Source organism: Cyrtonyx montezumae, unplaced genomic scaffold (assembly GCF_038088225.1).
Source record: "Cyrtonyx montezumae isolate F1298 unplaced genomic scaffold, pur_monq_1.0 scaffold_17, whole genome shotgun sequence".
Taxonomy (NCBI): Eukaryota; Metazoa; Chordata; class Aves; order Galliformes; family Odontophoridae; genus Cyrtonyx; species Cyrtonyx montezumae.
The window spans coordinates 19,657,796-19,678,865 of NW_027071903.1; the positions used below are offsets into that span (position 1 = coordinate 19,657,796).

The 21,070-nt window shown below is 42.7% G+C and overlaps 1 protein-coding gene across 2 annotated transcripts in view; it reads right to left on the minus strand.

Annotated features, from left to right (window-relative positions):
• Positions 1 to 17,768, minus strand: part of PEAK1 (pseudopodium enriched atypical kinase 1) — a 31,551-nt gene extending 13,783 nt beyond the window's left edge. Inside the window, exons 1-3 of one of the 2 annotated variants that reach the window (XM_065733578.1) lie at positions 14,502 to 17,768; positions 6,452 to 6,568; positions 4,427 to 4,623 (exon numbers count right to left, since the gene is read on the minus strand). In XM_065733578.1, the coding sequence (XP_065589650.1) occupies positions 4,427 to 4,623; positions 6,452 to 6,568; positions 14,502 to 17,659 (3,472 nt within the window). In that variant the 5' untranslated portion in view covers positions 17,660 to 17,768. The remainder of the gene's footprint in view (positions 1 to 4,426; positions 4,624 to 6,451; positions 6,569 to 14,501) is intronic. The other variant, XM_065733579.1, reaches the window with a different exon arrangement.
• Between the last annotated feature and the right edge of the window lie 3,302 nt (positions 17,769 to 21,070).

Here is a 21,070-nt window from a genome sequence, read left to right on the forward strand (position 1 = left end):
TTTTCAGCCTGACTGTCATGGAAAATTGCACAGGGTTACTCCCGTGGGTCACCACATTTTAGCTCACACATAATAAAAATGCTCCAAGGCTAGAAGGACCAGAGAATCCCCTTTTCTCTTTCAAACCACTGTGAAGGTCACTTAAAAAAAAGCAGATTAACACTCAGGACCCTCTGCTGCTCCTTTCTGACCTCTGTGCTGCAGTGTGCGTGCTCTGCAGACGCTGCTCCCCCGTCACCATCTGATGCAGGGCAGCATCTAACACTAGTGCCAGCTGAGCAGGAAAGAAACTGCATCAGAAATGTACTTCTTGCAGGCACGAGGAGTGCCACGATTCACAGCCAAAAGCAGAACTGATACCTGCACACCAGAATCACACATTCCAACACGTAACACTGAGACAAGTTCACTTCTCCTTCGGATCCGTTTTTCTTGCTGATCCCAACACGTCACCTTATGCAGCCATTCTCTGCCCTTACAAAATCTGTGACCTGTGTTCTCCCCCTCCCAGCAATGTTCTGTACCACAGATCACTTGCCTGTTTTATAACTGTTACCCTCTACCCCCTATGCTAAAATAGACTTAGTTGTTGGGTTTGGACAAAGCCTACTATCTCAGGAGGCAGTTTCCTAATTTGCCTTGTCTGTGTGACTGCTGAGCTTGTACCAGCAGGAAAACAAATCAGAGCAGCAGCCGCCAAAACCCTCTCCAAGACAGGTAAGAATTGTAAGTGTTTCTTCCTGCCTCTGTATTTCCTGCCTGCTTAAATGGCCTTGTCCTCCAAAAGCCATTCACACAGAGGAGTGCTGCAACTGCAACCAGTGACTTTCACTACTTCAGCTATTGTACAGCTTTCGGAGCTGACATAAAAACACAATGAGAGGAGCTTCTCATAACCAGGAATCAGTCTTTCAGATGTCTGAGAGGGTAGCAAGATCCAGAGAAGTGCAAGATCAAGTCATGAGGTAGTTTCTTTTTCAAGTAGTCCCAACTCGGGAAAAGCAGTTTGTAAAGCATGTCATGTTTCAGCATAGCTTCCTGCCACGAGGACCAGTTTTCCATGCTGAATGCAATCCGTGTGGGTTAAGTGCTTGAAAAACACTATTGGGGCTGCTTTTATGCTGGCTTCTTAATGCTGGACATTACTTTCACACCCAGATGACCAGGCCTTCCAGCTCAGCCTTCCCCAAGCATGGCACGGATTTAGCATGCACATTTTTTACATCATTGCCTGGTAAGAAAAAAATTATTTTGAAGTTTTGTTTGTGCTTGAAGCCACAAGAACATTCGTTTGCACACAAGTACTGGCAATGCATTTGCTTTTTGTTTTTCTTGCCTACTACTTCATTCTCCCCTTGGACACTTCCACTCAGCTTCCTCACCCACTGCACAGACATTGCAACACTACAAGATGAAAAGGAGGAACAGGCACAATACCAAGCTACCACTTAAAGATCTTTCAAGGGCTCCTACACTGTTCAAAGGCTGAAAAAAAATTAACTCTTTATAAGTCAGCAGCTTTATAGAGAGCTTTAAGTAATTCTACAGTACAGCATCTTCCACTGGAGTCTTACTGCACAACTGAAATGTTAATGCTTTAAGTCTCTGGACACCAAGCAGAGGTAAGAAATTCTAAATCAGCCCTAAAAGAGATCTCACTTTATTTCTCTAGGTAACTAGTTTATTGTTTTTACAAAATTTTCACAGTTTGCATTGCCAAGAAAAGCAAACAAAAATAATCATACACATACAACATGGGTAACCAACTTTCCAAGACCACATCTATCAAAGTCCCAGGGCAGTTACGGTGAAAACCACGGTCTCTGCACTCTAGAGATGAGTGAGGAAGGGAAATTTTTGAATGGCTCCTTATGTGCCTGCAGGAAACCTGAGCTAGGGCTGGGCTGACCACATGGCTGTATCCTGGAGTGGTTTGATAGCATTAGCTCTGGCGGGCTCTGCTTACTTGTTTATCCCCACAACCAGGAATGGAGTCAGGTGTTGCAGTAATGCCCGTGTCCGTGTACCTGCTTTTCATGTTACAAAACCCACACATGAAAGCTGATTACAGCATTCATCAAGTAAAATCCTTAAGAGCTAGAAGCTGGCCATCTCCAGGGCAGACATTATCCCTCTCTGCCTTTGCTCTGCTTGGAGATTGATCATCCTTCGCCATATGCATTTGTATTATAGAATAGATGCATTTGGTAAAGGTTCTTTATATGAGATGGTTATACTGATCTTTCATACTACTATAAAATACATCACTCCTTAATAAATTCTCACCCTGACTTATAAAGACAACCAAACCATGAGAGAACAACCCCAAAGTCTCAAGTCAAAGTATCTTCTAGGCAATACAGGTACGTTCAGAAATTCCAGTGAGTACACGCACACTATACTATAAAATTATTCCATATGCAGATTTACTTACTTACTTTTAGACATTAGATGGAAGTTACAGCTACAGCTGACATTATATTTGACTTTTATGGCTTGCAGAGCCCTGGCTTGTATTTTATAAATGAGCTTTCTCAAGTTTTGCATCTGCAGTTTGGAACCTGACAGATAATTGCTTGCAGGCAGGACTGCAAACTGCTGATGGGACAACTCCTGCAAGAGCAGGGAAAGGCCAAAACCAAACATATTTGAGGATGGTGTTGCTGTAAACTTCTACCTCACCGCAGATGAAAATTTATCAATCTTGCCATTGTTTCTGTTCCTAAAATTTCACGCAACACATCACAACAGAAGACAAGGCACTTATCAAAGTAAGGATATGATATTGTCTGCTCTTCCATAAAAAAAAAAAGATGAGAGTGTGTATTAGAATGGTATTTAAAAAGGCAATCTTGTGCATTATGCTGCAAATTGCTATGTTCATTGCTACAGCAAACTGCTGTATGTTTTCCAAACTACAACAAACTGTAGCACATAACCATAAAAAGGTAACTGTAGATACAAATGCAGCTGAAACAAAAGCAAGCACAATCTGACTTAATTATCTTACATATTTCCTTATTGTCCTTCCACTTACATACATTGGTATTTGTTAACTCTACAACATACATGATTTTGCTGCTGGGGTGGTGGAAGAGTGAAGAGTTGCTCTGTGTCCTTACCTTGTCATTTCTTGATAGCTATCTGAATTCTGAAGTGAGGCTGCTCGAAGAAAAAAGTTTGAGCTGCAGCCAGAGAACACAATGCCATTTAGGGTAGCATTGCTTTAACAACGAGCAGCAAGCTTGCCAAGCCAGGCTAAGCCTACAAGTTAGTTTAACTCTTTCATATCTAAAATTTACTCCAGTGACCATAAATCTGAATGTGATCTGAAGACGTGGATAAGGTTTGGAATAAAATGCTCCTTTCTTCTCATAATCCCCCCCTGAACCTGGTGGGTTTTGTGCATGTCCACAGATGAATGTTCTACCATTTCTCTGGACAACCTGTTCCAGTGTTTCATGATGTTTTACCATCACATTTCACGTGAGTTTACTACTCTCGCTTTGTGAGATGCTGTGGGAGGAGGTCTGTAGACAAAAGCACATCTAACTCTGTGTTGAAGCAGCTGCCATCAGGCCTAACATCTGCAAAGGGAAATTGAGTAAAGATTTAAATAAAGGAATCATAATGACATTACTTTGCGTGTGAAACGCAAGCTTGACTGTAGAAGCACTGTGGCTACAAAACAGCAATCTCCTCTCGAGAAGGAAGAGATATTTCATGCATTAAATGATACAGTAGGCTTCATATAGAAAAATATTAGTTGGTTAGGAATATGGGCTAACCAGGCTGTCAGCAGGTTTAGGTAGCTAGATCTACTGTCTGGACTGTATCTGTAAAGTACTTATGTCCTAAATATGGAAAACAGATGGATGCAGACCTACACATCTATCTCTATGATTAGAAAGTAATTAATCAGGTCTTCGGGTAACCCCACCATAAAAATATAAATGTTAGTTCTTCTTGAATTACTATTTCTTGGAAGATGTTAATATTCCTTGGCAGGACATTTTCCTCCTTATGCTTCACAAACAGTAAGTTTGAACCTAATTATGGTTTATCATAAGAACATGCAATCTCAGGCCCTAATTTGCATTTCAGCAAAAATATGCAACAATACAGCTGAATATTTAAGGAACGTGTGCACCTGATGGCTTAAATCTTTGGTCCTCAATCTCTCAAGCACGTAAGGACATGGCAAAGTCTTCTACGTGTGAGCCATCCCAATGCAGTCAGTTTATTCTTTGCTTTCCTGGTTGTATCCCTCAGAACGAGGCAGGATAATTTAACCTTCTATAAATAGAAATTACAAGTGTATCCTTAGGAACCAACTTTATGAAAGCAAACTGAGTAGCTTGAAAGACAAGGTTCTTCATACACATCCGGATCTAGCTCACATTTTGCTCTGTAAGTATGCACTTACCTAAATTGCTGTACGTAGCACTGCAAGGATTCAAGTCAGAAGGATGCATAGCTTCTTCTTTGTCCTCCTCCCCCTGAGGGGCACGGGCAGCTGACACTGGTATGACTGAGGCACTGCCACCATTGTCCTGCTTCACAAACACGGCTCTTGGGACACGAGGGGACAAGTCCTCCAGTGTCGTATCATCAGGCACTTGACTGAAAGAAACAGAACAAAATCATCTGGAGACCAAAGATAGATCCTAACGGCAAAACACCAGACTGTGCACTACGTATCAAGGGAATGAAATTAAGAAACAAGCTCCTTTTGCCCACCTCTTCTTTTACAAATAACTTTCTAAAACACTTTTTCTTAATAAGAAATCGACTCACATAGTAAAAATAGTTCCTACCTTTCATACAAAAGAGATAATAAAATGTTTTACAGCTGACCACAATCAACATATGTACGCAGGGATGACTGCAGAAAAGGTGTGGGACTCACACAACAGCGACAGAAGTTAAAGTGTAGAATAATTTTGCCTAAGCAAAGGTATAGTGAGGGGACTCAATAAATGCATACAACTTAATTAATGCATTTTCATATACTGGTAGGATTTTGGGAACTGACACTAGGAAACTTAACCGTCAGTTTCCCATTGAAAATTCTCCAGGATTAAAATTGATCTTCTCATGTATTGGGTCAGACACAAAGGCCTGGAAAACATTCCTCTGTGCCTGCTCTTAGTTGTGAAGTTTTAATCAAGCTATGATTATTTACAGCACAGAACCACAAACACGATGGATTCGATTGGCTTCTGTGGATATATTTACTGCGATAGGAGTTAAAAATTATATGCAATTTATCAAAAAAGTACTGTGTTCAGGTTTATTAAAATACTGAACAGTGCTGTTGAAAATGTAGCAGCAGATATCAGTAACGTGTCAGAGACAGACCAAAATTTTTTCTGTATTTTTAGGCTCTCTCCCTCACAGAAACAAATACTGATTAGAGCCAAATCTTCAGGGTGCCTGTCCTATCCACTAGTTCTCATTATTCCAGCCTGATCAAATGGAGCAGGAAGACTTTTAAATACTCGTGCCTTCCATAAGGGTCAGGGGTGAGCACTTCCTTCAAAAGATGATCTCCACACCGTGTAAGCAGGTGTTTAATTTTATGCTAAAGACTTAAATCAATACAACTTCTGATGAACAGCAACAAAAAAACCCCTTTTTGAAACAGGCAGAGCAGCTGAGTTTCCATGGTACAAACCCTTGCAGTGGGAGCGGAGATTATATCCTCAAAGAGTTAACATGAGTGATAAGCATAGGTCGCTCTATTCTAATCCAGAGCCAAAATAACTGAAAATCACGATACACAATCTTCTATCAATCCCAAACTGACTTCAAAGGTTAAAACATGCCAACAGTGTGCACAACACAAGGCCCCGTGTTCGGCGCGGCACGCACATGCTGCTCCTGCCCTCAGACTCATGAATTTTAACCGCAGGCAGTTGCAAACAGAACTCATTAGAACTTGTTAGTAAAGGAGAATAAAATGGCATCACTTCAAATAGCTGTAGCCTTTAATCAGCACTAAACATTTTGTTCATTTTTAGTACCGTGCATAGCGATGGGGTGAAGGGACGTTCCACGTGCCCCGAACAGCCCCACATTAAAGAGTTAACCTACGATAATTTCAGAGTGCACGTGAAATTAAAGCGGTGGAAAGGCTCTTAAGATGAGAGATTAAACTGAAGACCTACTAAAGTAGCTGCTGTGAATTACATACATACCTGCGCTCCTCCATAAGGAAGTCTTCTTTCAGAAGAAAGAGTTTCTAATAGCTTTGCAGCCCTGCCATTGCCACCCAGCAGCACTACCACATCTCCAAGACGTTGTTTAGTATCCATAGGTGCGGTACAGAGCAGACTCATTCTCCACACCAGACACATGCAAGCACATACACTAAACCTAAGCTCGGAAGCATTTTGCCAAACAACGTCAACCAAGAGCGCCAAGGAAGAAAGAAAAAAAACCAACTCACCCACTGTACTCACTCACACAATTCCCCATTAAAGGAAATTCTTTCAGGGCCTTCTTGAGTCTTTTAATCATGTCTTGCAACTCTGGCGAGCCATTGATTCCACAGTGTTCTGATGCGCTACAAGTTGTGCAAGCTGTAAGCAACAGGCTGAACTCTGCACAGAGTGATACACCTACTGCACCTTCATGTTTACCTTCGGGGGTTGGCCCAGGGACTTGCCAGAGCGCCCCGGGAAAGCACTTAGTTACAGCCCTGCCTTCTTAACTCTTCCACTGCTTCCACTCAAGGAAAGCAGGTCACAAGCCACTGCATCAGGCTTTTGGTATGACAGCTATGGTCTTAGTCATGTTAATTAGCTAAGGAAAAGCAGGTTCAGATTTCAGCTGGGGTTTGAAGAACTCAGACGAGCCCACTGCTAAAAGTAAGTGAACATCTTGAGCTGATATTCCAGCCCATTTTAGCGTCTGAACCAAATACATATTAAATTCCAGCAAGGAGATGTCAAGCCACGAAAACTGCAAGGAAATGTCTCCCTGTAACTTAACAGAGATCCTGAGACATCGAGCATATGTATGCTGACTCAACGAGCAAAAAGCCAGCCCGTAATCACCTCTGCCATCACACAGAGGGAACAAAGGGGGAAAACCTCCTCGCTCATTAATCTACAAGAACCGAAGGGACAATTGCTTTTGCTTCATGCAGTAGTCTCAACAGTTAAAAAACATATTAGCATCTAAGAAAAGTAGAGCAGGGTGTCTGATAAACAAGCTGTTCTTTGAGACTAGAACCATTAAAGCCTGATTTTTTATAAATTAATATATTCTTGTTGACTGTAGGAGATACTGAAAAGCTATCCCCTTATTTGGGATATTTATAGATATTTTGCCAGGGTGGATTCTTGGATGCCTTGCGTAAGAGCACATATTTAGCTTCTGCCATAGAGGGTGCCGTCTCCTCTGTCCGAGCCTTTTACTTTCCTGTGCTTTATTTCAGAAACAAACTTCACAGGAAATGAATTACTTCCCTTAGAGAGCTCTGCTGCTCAGGCACAGAGGGCAGAAACCAAATGATTCTGTTAATGGAGGAGGGAGAAGCCCTCTGTACACAGCCAGCACGTGTTTTCTCAACACGCTGAAGTTATGCATAGCAAAAAAAAAACTTGACATAACAATGATTGTCCTTCAGATAACACATTCCTGAAATCATATACTTGAGGTTCACACACGTACAAGCTCAAAATTGTTTTAAAAGCAGCTTTCTGCAGGGCCAAACGCCTCTGCTTCTTCCCTCAGCTTATCCTGCTCTGAAGTTTTTACAAGAGGACGTGGTCTAACCTGCCTCAGCCTTCTGGGAACAGTAAATGTGTCACTAGTTATAGAAACGGTGGCACCGCAGCCATTGTGCGACTCATGTTCAGTGCGTGCCGTCTCCATCAGGGTGACTAATAAATGGCAATGAATGCGAGGCAGATAAAGGAGTGAGTGATTCTGAGTGCATTCATGGACTTGGGTCAGATCTAGAGGTCAAGCGGTTCTGTGTAAGGCAGCTCTTGTGTCCAAGAGGCAGAAATTAGCAACAGAAGCGCAGAAAAGAGCGGATGAGGCCCTAAACTCAGCTGAGACTGAAATTATTTTGATGCCCACTCCTTCCCGGGGAACATTAGCAAAGCAAGAATCCATTGCACTCACACAGCTTGAGATGAGAGAGCCTGACAAGAAAGGTGACTCAGCTTTACACAAATGTCTGTGGAACTTGTATAGATACATATAGTTTCAAGGAGATCTTATTGAGACCCCCTCGGACCACAGCAGTTTCAAGTTAACGAAGCTAAACCAAAGCCTAAATTTACTGATTAACACTTGAAGAAAAATGCAGAGGTTAATGGTTTGGGGGTGGCCAAAGGTCAACTCAGACCGAAACCCCCATTCCAAGCACAGAACACTTTATCTCTGCAAATCACAGTACTCTATGGGTAGGGAAAATCCCTTCCCGTGGTTCGTGCACTTCAGTTTTTCATCACTGCCATTTGGCAGCCAGAGGCACTTAAGAGGAAAGTGAAAGAAGCTTTGCAACTGGCAATCCGCAATAGCTGAGCCATAAAGTTTATTCCCAATTCTTATTATTTAGAAGTTAGCTTATTCCTGAAGCATGAGAACTGGTATTCATTTATTATTATTTTTAAAAGTCTTTGTAATGCAATGTTTGCATGGATAATGGGAATACATTTCCTAATCCAGCAGAGACATCCTGCTAAGCTCTTTAGCGTCAGTGAAACTCAATGGCAGTGAGTTCCACAGATTAACTGTGCATTACGAAAATCATTTTTCTTTGTCCATTTTTACGTTTTCAGTCTTCCCGTTTTACAGACTGTACTACAGGAGTTAAGAACAGTAATACACAATTTGCCATTTATCAATCAAAATTTGTGAAATAATAGATGATACACATAGAATGGCTCAGATTGGAAGGGACTTTAAAGATCACCCAGTAGCAACCCCTCTGCCATGGGCAGGGTTGCAAAGCACTAGGCTTGCCCAGGATCCCACCCAACCTGGCTTTGAATGGCTCCAGAGGTGGGGCCTCCACAAACTCTCTGGGCAACCTGATCCAGAGCCTCACCATGCTCTGAGTAAAAAATTTCTTCCTAACACCTAACCTGAATCTACGCTGTCTTAGCTCAAAGCTATTCCCTCTTGTCTTATCACCATCAGACCACGCAAAGATTGCTTTCCCTGCTGCTCATAAGCTCCCTTCAAGTACTGGAAGGCCACAATTAGGTCTCCCTGGAACCTTCTCTTCACCCAGCTGAGGAAACCCAGGTTGCTCAACTCTTCTTCATAGGAGAGGTGCTCCAGCCCTCCGATCATCTTTGTGACCCTCCTCTGGGTCCTGCTCCAGCAGCTCTATATCCCTGCTGTACTGGGGGCCCAGGCCTGGATGTAGTACTCCAAATGGGGCCTCACAAGGGCAGAGTAGAGTGGGGACAATCCCCTCCCTCTCCCTGCGGGACATCCCCCTTCTGTTGCAGCCCAGGATACCATTGGTCTTCTGGGCTGCAGGAGCACGCTGCTGGCTCATGTCCATCAGGACCCCAAGTCCTACTCAATAAAGGACAAGGCTCATCTCAATGAGTTCTTCTCCCCGTCTGTACTCATGTCTGCGATTGTCGTGACCCAAGCACAACACCTTACACTTGGCCTTGTTAAACCTAATTTGATTCACATGGACACACTTTTCAAGCCTGTCCAGGCCCCTCTGGATGACATCCCTTCCTTCTGTTGTGTCAGCTGCACTGCATGGATTGGTGCCATCAGCAAACTTGCTGAGGGTGCACTCAATCCCACTGCCTATGTCACTGATAAAGATGTTGAAGAATAAAATCCTTTCCACTTGGTTCTTTAACTGCTCTCTGCATTTACAAATCTTCCTCAAATATTCACCTCACTTCTCACTTAATGAGCATACATAATTTCTGATTCTGCTGGCTAACAGAGACATTCCGGAGAAAAATCTCTCAACGGTTCATCCCTGATGAGACAAGGTGAGATAGGTGGCTAATACTCTTAAAAACTACTGTGGGACTCTTGACTAAAGATAAAAAACACCCTGCTGATAACTAGAGAAAAGCAAATTAAGAAAGCAGAGTTGTTAATTCCACCTGAACTTCCTGGGTAGAAATGTTTTCAGTTTCAGTAGACTTGCTCAAGAAGGAACTTCCTGCAAAAGCATCCTTGAATTCTCCCCACCACTTGATGTAAGCTACACGTGAAAGGTTTTGCATTCAGGTGACAACCCTTCTTTAACACCAGTACAAGAGGTCCTGTAGACTAGGGAAGAAGTCCTCCCAAGTTTTAAATACAGACTTGCTGTGATATTAAAGTTTTGTTTTTTTCACAAGTGCTATCTGAATGTTGAGAAAATGGGATGTGATAGTAGCAATTATTCCTGCCCATCTTTGGACCTTAATAGAAGACTACATTTTTGAATGCCAGTAAATCCAGTCATGCTCTTACTGGGTATCTCTTACATTTCCTGGCTCCTGATCCACTAAATCAAGCAGGTCTGCATGTAAGCTGTATTCCCTGTGCTGCTCATCTTTGTGAGGTCCAGGCCATGGATGATGGATACTATGGCACAGCCTACCATCCCCATTACTTTTATTTTTTTTCCTTACTTAACAGTGATGTAACAGAAGAAGCCAATAAACTTATGGATGAGCAAATTCATATGGGGCCCTTTTAAGTCTTGGTGATCTAAATCACCTCATTGGAGCTGTCTTTCTCAACTAAGTAGATGCAGAAATCCGATTCTTAATTCGGCTTGTTGGTGTAACACTGGCTTACTGTAATTTAAAGCAGTTTGAACAGTATTCAGCAACCTCAAGGCAATCAGCACATCAAAAAGCATCTGAGGATCACGCATTGTCCTCTGATACCTACAGAACTCATTAAAACGCCCAGTGAAATTCCCACAGGCTATTTTAATTAAAAAAAAACAAAACACCCTAAAAGAAACCCAAAATGTTGATGTAGAAATATGGTTTTTAAGCAACAAATCTTCAAAACATATACAACTGCGGACATTATTTATTATTTACTATGGACATTAGTTATTATAGGCATTTCACTCATTTTGAAAGTCGTTAACGGTAGGGGTCTTTTGTAGCTATGGGACAAGAAAACTCATGTCTGTTGACTCTTAACCTAGTTCCACATCCTTTTGACAAAGATACCATCATTTTAGGAATGAGGTCAGTAATCCCTGCTTCAGCTTTGAGGAAGTGCTTTCTTACTTAAACCAGAATAGAAAGAATACACAGACCTCGGTACTTGAAATATGTCAGTAAACATACAGTTTTATCTTTAGTTTATCCAATTCTGGCCCACAGAGACTATAAGAAGTGACTTGTGGTTGTGAATACAGAACTGGAATGGAAATGGCTGCACACAACTCACTTGTACCCTGATTTACAAGACGCTGCTTGCTACAAACAGTGCTGAACGATTTTAGTTCAGTTCTGACGTGGTTTATGAAGATGGGAAAAGAAGAATCAGAAGGCAGAGCTGCAGTTTTCTTTTAGGAAATGGCTCTATCTAAAAAGCTGCTACTGTGTGTAAACCACTCTACATGCAGCCTGGCTTGAAACAGAAGAACTACCACATGGATAAAATCGAACCACTTCTTTCATGTTGCTTTCCCAAACTGCTGTGTACTTTGCCAGTGCGTTCAAAGGACAAAATGTCTTTTGGTGATAACTTTAAATACCTCCAGAGAAACCTGCTTTGTGGTTATCTTATCAATCTCTACCGGCTTTGTAATCCATTGAATAGTAAGGAAATATTGTACATTTATTTAATTTGCTTTCAAGACTCTTCAGTAATTTGACATTTTTAAAGCTTATCTTATTTTCCAGGTCATCAGTTTGTTGTTTTTTTTTTCAGTGACTTTACTGTTGTTGGCATTCTCAGAAACGTGTCACGTTTGTTGACTGCTATCTTCCTATCTTCCATTTCCCTCTAAGCCATGGCAAGCTTAAAATACCTTTTCCATGCACATATCTTGGTCTGAATTAACACTAACCTTTCATAAACATCTGATGGGTTAATAGAAAACAAGTATAGCATTGCCTATTGAAACTTCTGACTGTGTGAAAATGGAACCATGTGAGATCCTCACCTCCTGGCACATTAAAAAGAAGAGACAAAACTCTTAAACACAATTCCTTCATTTTTTGGGCAGTATTTGGTTTCTCTGTCTCTGCAACAGTATGAAAAATTCATCAAGCTAACAAAAAAAACCTGAAAATAAAGATACCCACTGTCCAGTGTTCTAACCATGTGTTTTGGAGTATTTCAGTGTATTTCCTTTCCGAAACTGCAGAACAATATCATTAGGAAGAAGACGTTTCAATTCTAATGTTTGGAAAATCCTGACTGTCACCAGGGAGAATTGCTTTTTGCCTGTATCACCGTGGCTTGCAGAAAAACGTAAAGTAATAATACTTTTGGAATAAAGTAGCATGGAATGATCACCTGCCTTCAATAGTATGGGTCAAAGGGACTCCAGTAGGTACAAAAACACAAAACAGGAGAACAGCACCATCTCTAGGGTAGTCTAAGAACAAGAGCCAACAGCGTGTGCAACCTTTGGTCTTTTACTGCAGGTTACCACCGAGATAAGCAGTACTTTTCCTTGGATCATCTCCTCAGTCTGCTCACCAGAAGTAACCACACAATCTGTTTTGGTAGCACACGTAAGTGAATGAGCATCCTGAGGGAAATGTATTTGGTAATTCTGCTGACACAGTGTTGACACAAAGTCACTTCCTCTGGAAGATAATGGAAAATATGAATTCCTCTAAAAGGACACTGAGGGCACAAACTTCTCCGATGCAACTGGTTCTTCAAAGCTGCTTATTTCTCCCCATTTAATTTAAAGAAGATTAGACTCCTGTGAAGAGTTATTCCAGCCCTGGGCATGTTCAGCATTGTCTTCAGCCTTAAACTATAGCACACACTGTATTTGGAGCAATTGCTTCAAATTTAAATCTACAGAATCCAGTTTTATATCACACTATGCTAAACCTTATCAACACATTACATTACAAACCCCAAGGCTTTCCAGGTCTGACAAAAGGCAAGCAATCTGAAAAGCAATCCTGTCCTTCACAAGAACGTCACACCGCTTTTCCCAAGATGTGATCTAAAAAGATTTATCACCTCTTGATGCAATGGTCACTGCTGGTCAGCTAAGACTTACATATTGTACTTCCAGGAAAACAACAATCAGCTTATAGTAAGTAAACTATGCTCACTCAGGGACTTCTGTTTGCTTAAGTCAATTTTAAAATCATTTAACTAAAAATCACTGTAATTTTCTCTAACAGATAGGACAGTAAAGGAGGAAAAACCCCAAAAGGCACTGCCATGATGCATTTGGTGAGGCTTGCACATGTAAGTCACAGAGTTTATGGAATGTCCCATTTCCTACCATTAGGTTATTGCTGCAATGAACGATGCCAATGTGAAGTTATTCTGGAATTGGTTTGTGAAATCTGGTCTAACACATCCACAGCTGTAGCCTGCACGCAGTGAAACACAAACTATGTCTACATGATGGACTGCAACAAGCATCTCCAGCCCCACTAAGTTTTGCACGGCCATGCACTGTGAGAACTCCGTGATGTGTTGAAAACAATAAGCATCTGAAAATGTTCTCATCTGTGTCATGCTTTGACATAAGCAAAGCAGCACGTGTGTATCCTTGACAGCAGAACAAACCATGACCGAAGCCATTCAAATACCAGGAATTTATAGGAGCAAAATAAATAGCCTGACTGAATATTCTTAAAGAAAACAAAATGATCCTGGTAAATAATGATTAAAAATAAAAACCAAAAAGAGATCACCAAACAAAACTGTCGGGCAAAAAAGAAGCAGTGGGCTCTGCTGAATCCAACACCGTTGGGGGGCAAAGCATATTACCCACTAAAGGCCATGCAAAAGGTAGACTGCTTATTTTACAGATAATTTCCTCCTATGATTACTTCTTTCACGTGGCTTATTTCTGGAGCACGGCAGAGATGCTGCAATGTAGCATCAAGTTAATAGGCACCTCTTGTTATCGTGTGCCTGTGAGATAAAGCTAGTGCACCACCTTTCATGTGTCACAGAGCTTTTAATCTCCAGTCCTCTTTTCAATAGTTGTCTTCTAGTTCTGCAGAGGAATTCTTTCGCTTTCCCATAACATAAGAATTATTTATTCAACTAGAAATTCAGGAAAATGAATCTGATTCAATGTAGCATGGCTATCACAGTGTATTAATGGACCTGCAGGCACAAACACCAAATAGTAGGTACTGCCCCTAGTAATTTTTTTTCTTAATGATAAATGATATCAAGAAAAGATTTTTAGAATACGCTTTAAGATATCTAAAATAAATATATTTTGAGACAGGTACACAATGTAATAAAACCCCTCATTTCCTCCTTAGTGCTAGCATACACCGTACAGTTTACAACTGAGTGAGTAAAATAGAAAGCACGGTTACCTGGGGATTTTCTTCAGGATCTGAGGTGGTGATGGATGGCTCGTTATTTTCTGCTCAGAGCTCTCTGGAGACTTCTCCTGTGTTTCTCCTTTATCTTTTGCGAGTACATCTGCAATAGCAGACTCCACTCCACCCTTGTACTGATGGTCAACCTTTGGTTCGGTTTGTGTTGGTTCACACCTATACATGAAAACAATGGATGGCTTCTCGCTGGACTCTGATTTGGCTTCGCTGAACCAGTGATGACGTTGCACCGGAGGAGGGGGGAGCATGTGTATTACAGTTCCATCGAGACCCACCAACTTCCCTTTCTCTCTTTCTTTCTCTCTGTCGTCCTCATCATCGGTTTTTCTGCGGCGGAAGAAGCTCTTAAACGATATCCAGCGTTTGGGTTTTGCGTCGGCAGCTCGACGAGCTTCTGAGTGCAGGATCGACTCTGCCTCTGTTGACCTGGTGGGACTGTTTGGTTTGGCCCAGTTGCTGAAATGCCTTTGCAGCAGATTACTTGCGTGGTAGGGTGATGACGTGGACCGCGGAGGAGGAAATGGTGGTGCTTGTTCTGTTTTGGGACTTGTGGTACTTGGGGTGCCTCTCACTGGCTTTGGGGAGTTGGTGGCAACTGGCTGCGAAGCTGTGTCTTTCTGCACTTTAATGGCAGTGTTTTCCGTGGTCTTGGACGGCTCTATTTCAGGCTGTGATGTAAACAGAGATTTGGGTCGTACGAGGGTGTTTTTAGCAGCATCTGCATCAGGAGGTAAGGAATACAGTTCTTCTGCGCTGCAAGACTTGGCTCCGGCCTGTGGTGTTTCTGGAGGAGACTGTGGGGGCTGGATGGAAGCCACAATCTGTGAAAGCACCGTGCTTGCATTCTCTCTACCGCTGCTGCCAGTGGTAGCAGAAGCCTCCGGTGATGCATCTGCTGGCTCCTGTGCTGTCTTCTGAATTTTCGACGGGGAGCTGTGGTCAGAACTATGACTTCTCTGTGGCGACATCTGACTTTTACTGAGACAGCTGTTAAACTCTTGCACCTTCTGAGCCACAGAACCGAGCCTACATTCAGTGCTATTGGTCACCCCCTTTGCTTGTGAAAATTCAGTCGGTTTGCCTCCTATGGCTTCAGTCATTTTGCTTTCTGTCTCTATTTCCTCATACGTGTGACTTATTACACTGGTAGTTTTATCTTTGATGGACAGTTCTCCGCTGGTCCCTAGAAAACTTTTGTAGATAGCCAGGTTATCATACGCATTTGGATTGATTACGATCGGAACCTTAATGGCATTTTTGGAACTCTTAGCATAAGTGGGCTCGTCGTGAATGATAATGGGAAAAGGTGGCATGCCAGCGTTATTGTAGCTGTTGAATTTTATCTCGGATAAATTGGGAGACTTAACTGGGATAGTTTTAGAAGAAAGGTTTGTAGCTGTAGGTGAAGTAGGAGCCGACTTGTGGCTTGTCTTCCTGGGAGGAACAGAAGGTCCAGAGCTGTTAGCACCTAACTCCACCTTTGGTATCTTCTGTCTTGGACTAGTGCTAGAAGTCCACACTTCTTGATATCTGATTGCACTGGATTTTTTCAGATTAGCATTGACTCGTGCAGGTGATGCTGCAGAGGATATAATAGGTGTGCCCGGGGTTACTGGCGAACTCGGGCTAGACGATGTATTTTTGGCTTCTGAGGTTTCAGTCTGACTCTCCTTACATTCATTAGTCATGGCTGCGGATACATCCACTACGGTATATGGCTTGCAAACGGGCTGTTCCATATTCACCACTCTGTACGGTTTAGCTTGCTCTTCCACAGGCACCAAATTTATAGTTACTGCTTGACTGCTAACTTCTGAAGAGCCTTTATTCTCTTGTTTATCAGTCTGCACAGCAATCTTGCCATCTTTCTCTTCCAGCCGAAGAGCAAGGACAGCCTTGTGGGTTTCTATACTCTTTGGAACATTCCTGGAAGCTTTTGACACGTCCTTCACTTGCTGACTATCACAGAGGCTTTCATATTCTGGTTCGATCAGTTTGATGTCCTGGGGAGTACTAGGAGATAATCCTCCATTACAGAGTTTCTGTGAAGAGCTACTGGTTGTTCCAGAACGAGACTCTTCTGTCAAAGAAGAATCGGGAGATGTAGAATCAGAAGATACCATGCTCTGCATGCTCTCTTGCCCGTACAGAATCACAGTCTCTTCCCCATAACCATTTAAAATTTCATCGTAACTGTCATCGTAATCTACAGCGCAGATCCGCTGCAGGGACTTGTTTCTAAGAGGCACGGTATTCCATTTTTTGTCAACGCAGAACTGAACAGGAGACAGAGTGTTAGCTCTAAAATTAGCAAAGCGAGGTTGGCCTCTCATACGAATTTCCATTGCTAGCAACTCTTCATCACTTTCATCCCAGCTCTCATGCTCTTCTTGCATGCTGCCAAAAAACGCGTCATCTTCACTCTCATCTCCACTAGAGAATTCCGGGTAACAGAAACGTCCGCCTTCATTACTTATTACCTCAGTGCTTCCACTCAGAATAACATGCTTGCTGTGCGAATCCTTCATTCCACCCATCATGCAGCTTGGAGGAATCTTTCGTTCTAACGATCTTTTATAACAATTATTTATTCTTCCCAAGAAGGTTTCTCTCGAGTTCATTTCGCTTCCAGTCAGCTGAGGTGCGGTATCCAAACCTGCAATCTCCTTCAAAACTTCTGTCAGTCCATTGTTATTATTATTTGGTATCTTACCTACACCGTCACTGCTGCCGTAAGGCCGAGGAACGTGGCTGTAGCCTTCAATTTCATCTTCGTTATTGTTGTTCAGTGTTTTTTTGTGCAAGACAGCTTTGTTTCGGTTCCAAGCAGCGGGCACCGATTTGTTCTCGCAATGATCTGTCGCGCCGACTTCGCCACATACACCTTGCCCATCTGCCACCATCATGGTGGGCTTCACAGCTATCGTGGGTTTCTTTGCCACAGGCGGTCGGAAACTTCCCGTATTTCTACCACGCTGGCTGTTACTTTGGTTTACATTGGTTTTCAGATTGTCATGCGAGAGGGTTTTTTTTTCAGATACCGGGGGTAACTGATGCAGGCTTTTTGGCTTAAAGCAGTTCTTACATTCACCAGGTTTCCAGACGTGTTCAGTGAAGGTGTTGCAAGCAGACATTTTCCCAGGACGCTGAGCTTGATGCCGCGCTGTTCAGTGCATGGTAAGAACGTCGCCCATTTGTTTCCACTCTGTTCACCTGGTATGGCTACTGCCTTGAGCAGCGATCATTCTGAAACACAAAAGAGAAGGGGGACAAGAGTGGATAAAAGAGGCTGATTGCTGTATCTCCTTTTTCTACACGCTGTGAACGACGACTCTGAATAACCCAGTAGCCTTTTGCTGATCTTAGCTCTTTCTACTTAAATTTACAAAACCGCCCAAATGAAACGCAAAAAAAAAAGTTGCCATTATCATTCTTCTCAGACATAAAGAATTAAAACTTTGGCAGCTAAGTCTTGCATTACATAGATCGGAGAAAGAGAGAAATGGCAATGACTGAGAATGTAGAGTAATTCTCCTGACAAGTTCAGGACCATTGACCTTTATTTTTTACACAATAAATCAAACGCTGGGAAGAGGATATAAAACCAAGGATTAGTGCAAATTGCCTCCAACATAACCATTTAAATATGGCACAAGAAAGTAATAGTGTGCTTTACTCTCAAATGCAATTTAGATTGTTTTAGCTTCAAATGCGAATGAGCTCAACTTAAGTGGCAAAATATGTCTGAACAATTCCAAACTCGGCCATTTTAGCACTTTTTTCAGCAGAGTCAAATTATAACTGGACAGATGCTATGCTTGACAAGGCTGGAGTGCTGTGCTGGAAAATCAGATAAAAAAACGCTGGGACAATCTTTCTGGAAAGTCACTGCTTATTCTCCTCTAGCTTGCAATGCTGGCAATAAAACATTCCTATACCCTCCAACCACAGCTATGGGTTTTTACTCCCTGATTTGTTTCCCATGTAGTTTTATCCACCGAACACCCACCTGCACCCAAATTAACAACGGAAATACACTTGTAAATTCATTTCCAGGTGAGTTCTCCTCTTTCTCTGATTTCCTGACATCATCTGCCTTCAGGGAAAATTGAACACGACTGCTGTATTTTACAGGCATTGGAGTGTCCTGGCTGTGAGAGATTATGAACTAATGCCTGAAGTCTTAAAGCCCTCAAAGCCAAAGCCACAAGCCTGGCCTCTTCCTCACTGTTCTATAACTCAAACACAATCAGAGATATTTTACTGAGCTGATGGACATCATGTCTGTTGCTGCTTCTCAAAACGCAGGCACTGAAAAAAACAGTGATTATATTTTCACGTGATTTGGTGAAAACTTGCTGATGATACAGGTACATTGAAAGTGTAGTAATAAACACAGAGCAGAAGATGCAGCTTTCTCCACAGCTGGGGCCAGTCACAAGGCAGCAGGACAGCGATGCTGCACTCTCCGTAGCCACAACTGGTCTCCATCAGCTTAAGAACAACAGGAGCTGTGTGTCACACTGCCACTTGCATGACTTTGTCAGTCTCCTCACGTCACTGTGTGATTTGGAACAGGCTGCCCTGCGCTGCAGAGCTGTTCCAACGCCAGATGGGGCTGCAGTCTGACTGCATCACAGCAGAGCAGGCTCACACACACAGTACCACAGCCATCATCTTTTGTACATCGACTAAATATGTTCCCAGACACAGCTTTGGGCCAAAAAGTCAGTGCCAAAAGCTTTCTCTGCATGACCTAACACAGAAAGCCCGCCAGACTGAGTTCTGCCCAAACTTCAGCCCCTGTGTTATCTACGTGCTGAGTAAAATGTCTCTGTACTGGTCTGCTCTCCGCCAGGATTTGTTGGTTCAACACCTTGCAAGCCAGAAAACTGCATTAAGAAGTAATGCTGCAACCAGAAAAACTGCATTAAGAAGTAATGCTGCAACCAGAAAAACTGCATTAAGAAGTAATGCTGCTAAAATACCAGAGAGAGGATAATGGGATTTTATTCCCCAGTTAACTCCTTCCCTTCGTGTATTTCACAAATAAAAGGAGAAAAGTTAATAGAACATTTTCTTGGAAAACGTATTTCTCCATTACAGAAAATCTCCAAGCAGGCCATTTAAACACAAAGATTAGTGCATGTGAGTACGACGTTTACGATTTAACCAGGTAATGTTATTTCTCAGAAATGGCACGAATTGCACTTGCTCTGCAATCCTATCACAACACAGGCACTTTTACGGCCTCCTAGGCAATGCTTTTCCTCCTAATAACACTGGGTAAAATGAGAAAGCACTGTAGTATTGCACACCCTTAGAGACATTTTTCTCATGTTTTCCTGCTCCTCGTACTCGCTCCCATTTGCTCAACACTTAAAGACGTGCTGACATGGATCAGCTTTCCTGTCACCCACGTGAGCACTGTGTAAAAGCTATGGAGGTGAACTAGATGCGTGCGTGTCCATGCAGACAGGTCACAGGTATGCATGAGTTACATAATCCAGGGGTCCCAGGATGAGCAGCAGCTATGAGCTGCTTTGTCACTGCCTGCAGCTGGAGCAAAGAAGAAGCATGTGTCTTTCGAGAAATGTCTGATAAGCAAAAGACCAAAACAACAAAACAAAACCCCAACGAACAAAAGAATTCCAGCACGGAGCTCTTTTCACACTTTGAACCCAGAAGTGCTTCTATGCTATTACGGATGAAGTTCACATTGACCTTTATGGGTGTAAAGAGGTACTGCACTCTAAAAACATTCTGGCAGTTTCTTCATTGCTGTACAACCACAGGCATTTTTCTGCTGGTGCTTTCCTCTGCCGTTAAAGACAACCAATGCACTTCTATTCCAACAACAGAGCCACCACTATGAGCGATAATGACGGTGCCGGTGATTGCTAACGAAATGAACAACATCTTATCTCAGTACAAATAAAACCTGTAGCGTTCTTCACACGTTCAGGATACGGCTGATAAGAGCTGCAGCTGGACAGGGGGCAGCAGAGTCCGCTGAAGGTAACGACAACACACACGAACGCATGAAAAACACTGCTCTGCTCTGATATCCCAGCATGGTTCCTCTCTGCCCTACTCAAAACTATGAAGGGCGTGAGGAGACCCAGGCAGTCCCACGTGAGACCCCCTGAGCTCCACTGTGTATCTCTCCTGCTGCGATGGCAGCCCTTCCCACGGCTGAGGGGTGGGAATGTGCACATCGCAAAGCTGCAGGCGGCTCCGAAACGCGTTACCTGGGGGAGGAACCCACAGGGAGACACTCAGTGTTGGGAAAGTGAAGGCAAGAAAAGCCCTCAGATGTTCAGTACGAAACAACATCTGGCCTCTAATGCGTTAACCGTAAATATGTAGTAGCGCGGCAGCCCCCAGCTCGGGCATCCTCCCGTCAGGAACAGAACCTCGCACACAAACGTATTTGTGTGGCTCTTATTTGTTGACATCATCTTTTCTGAGTGCACAGAGATGGCAATAAACATGCATTTTGAGCACTTTCCCTTTGTTCTAAGTAATTTCAGGCTGGCGGCTCT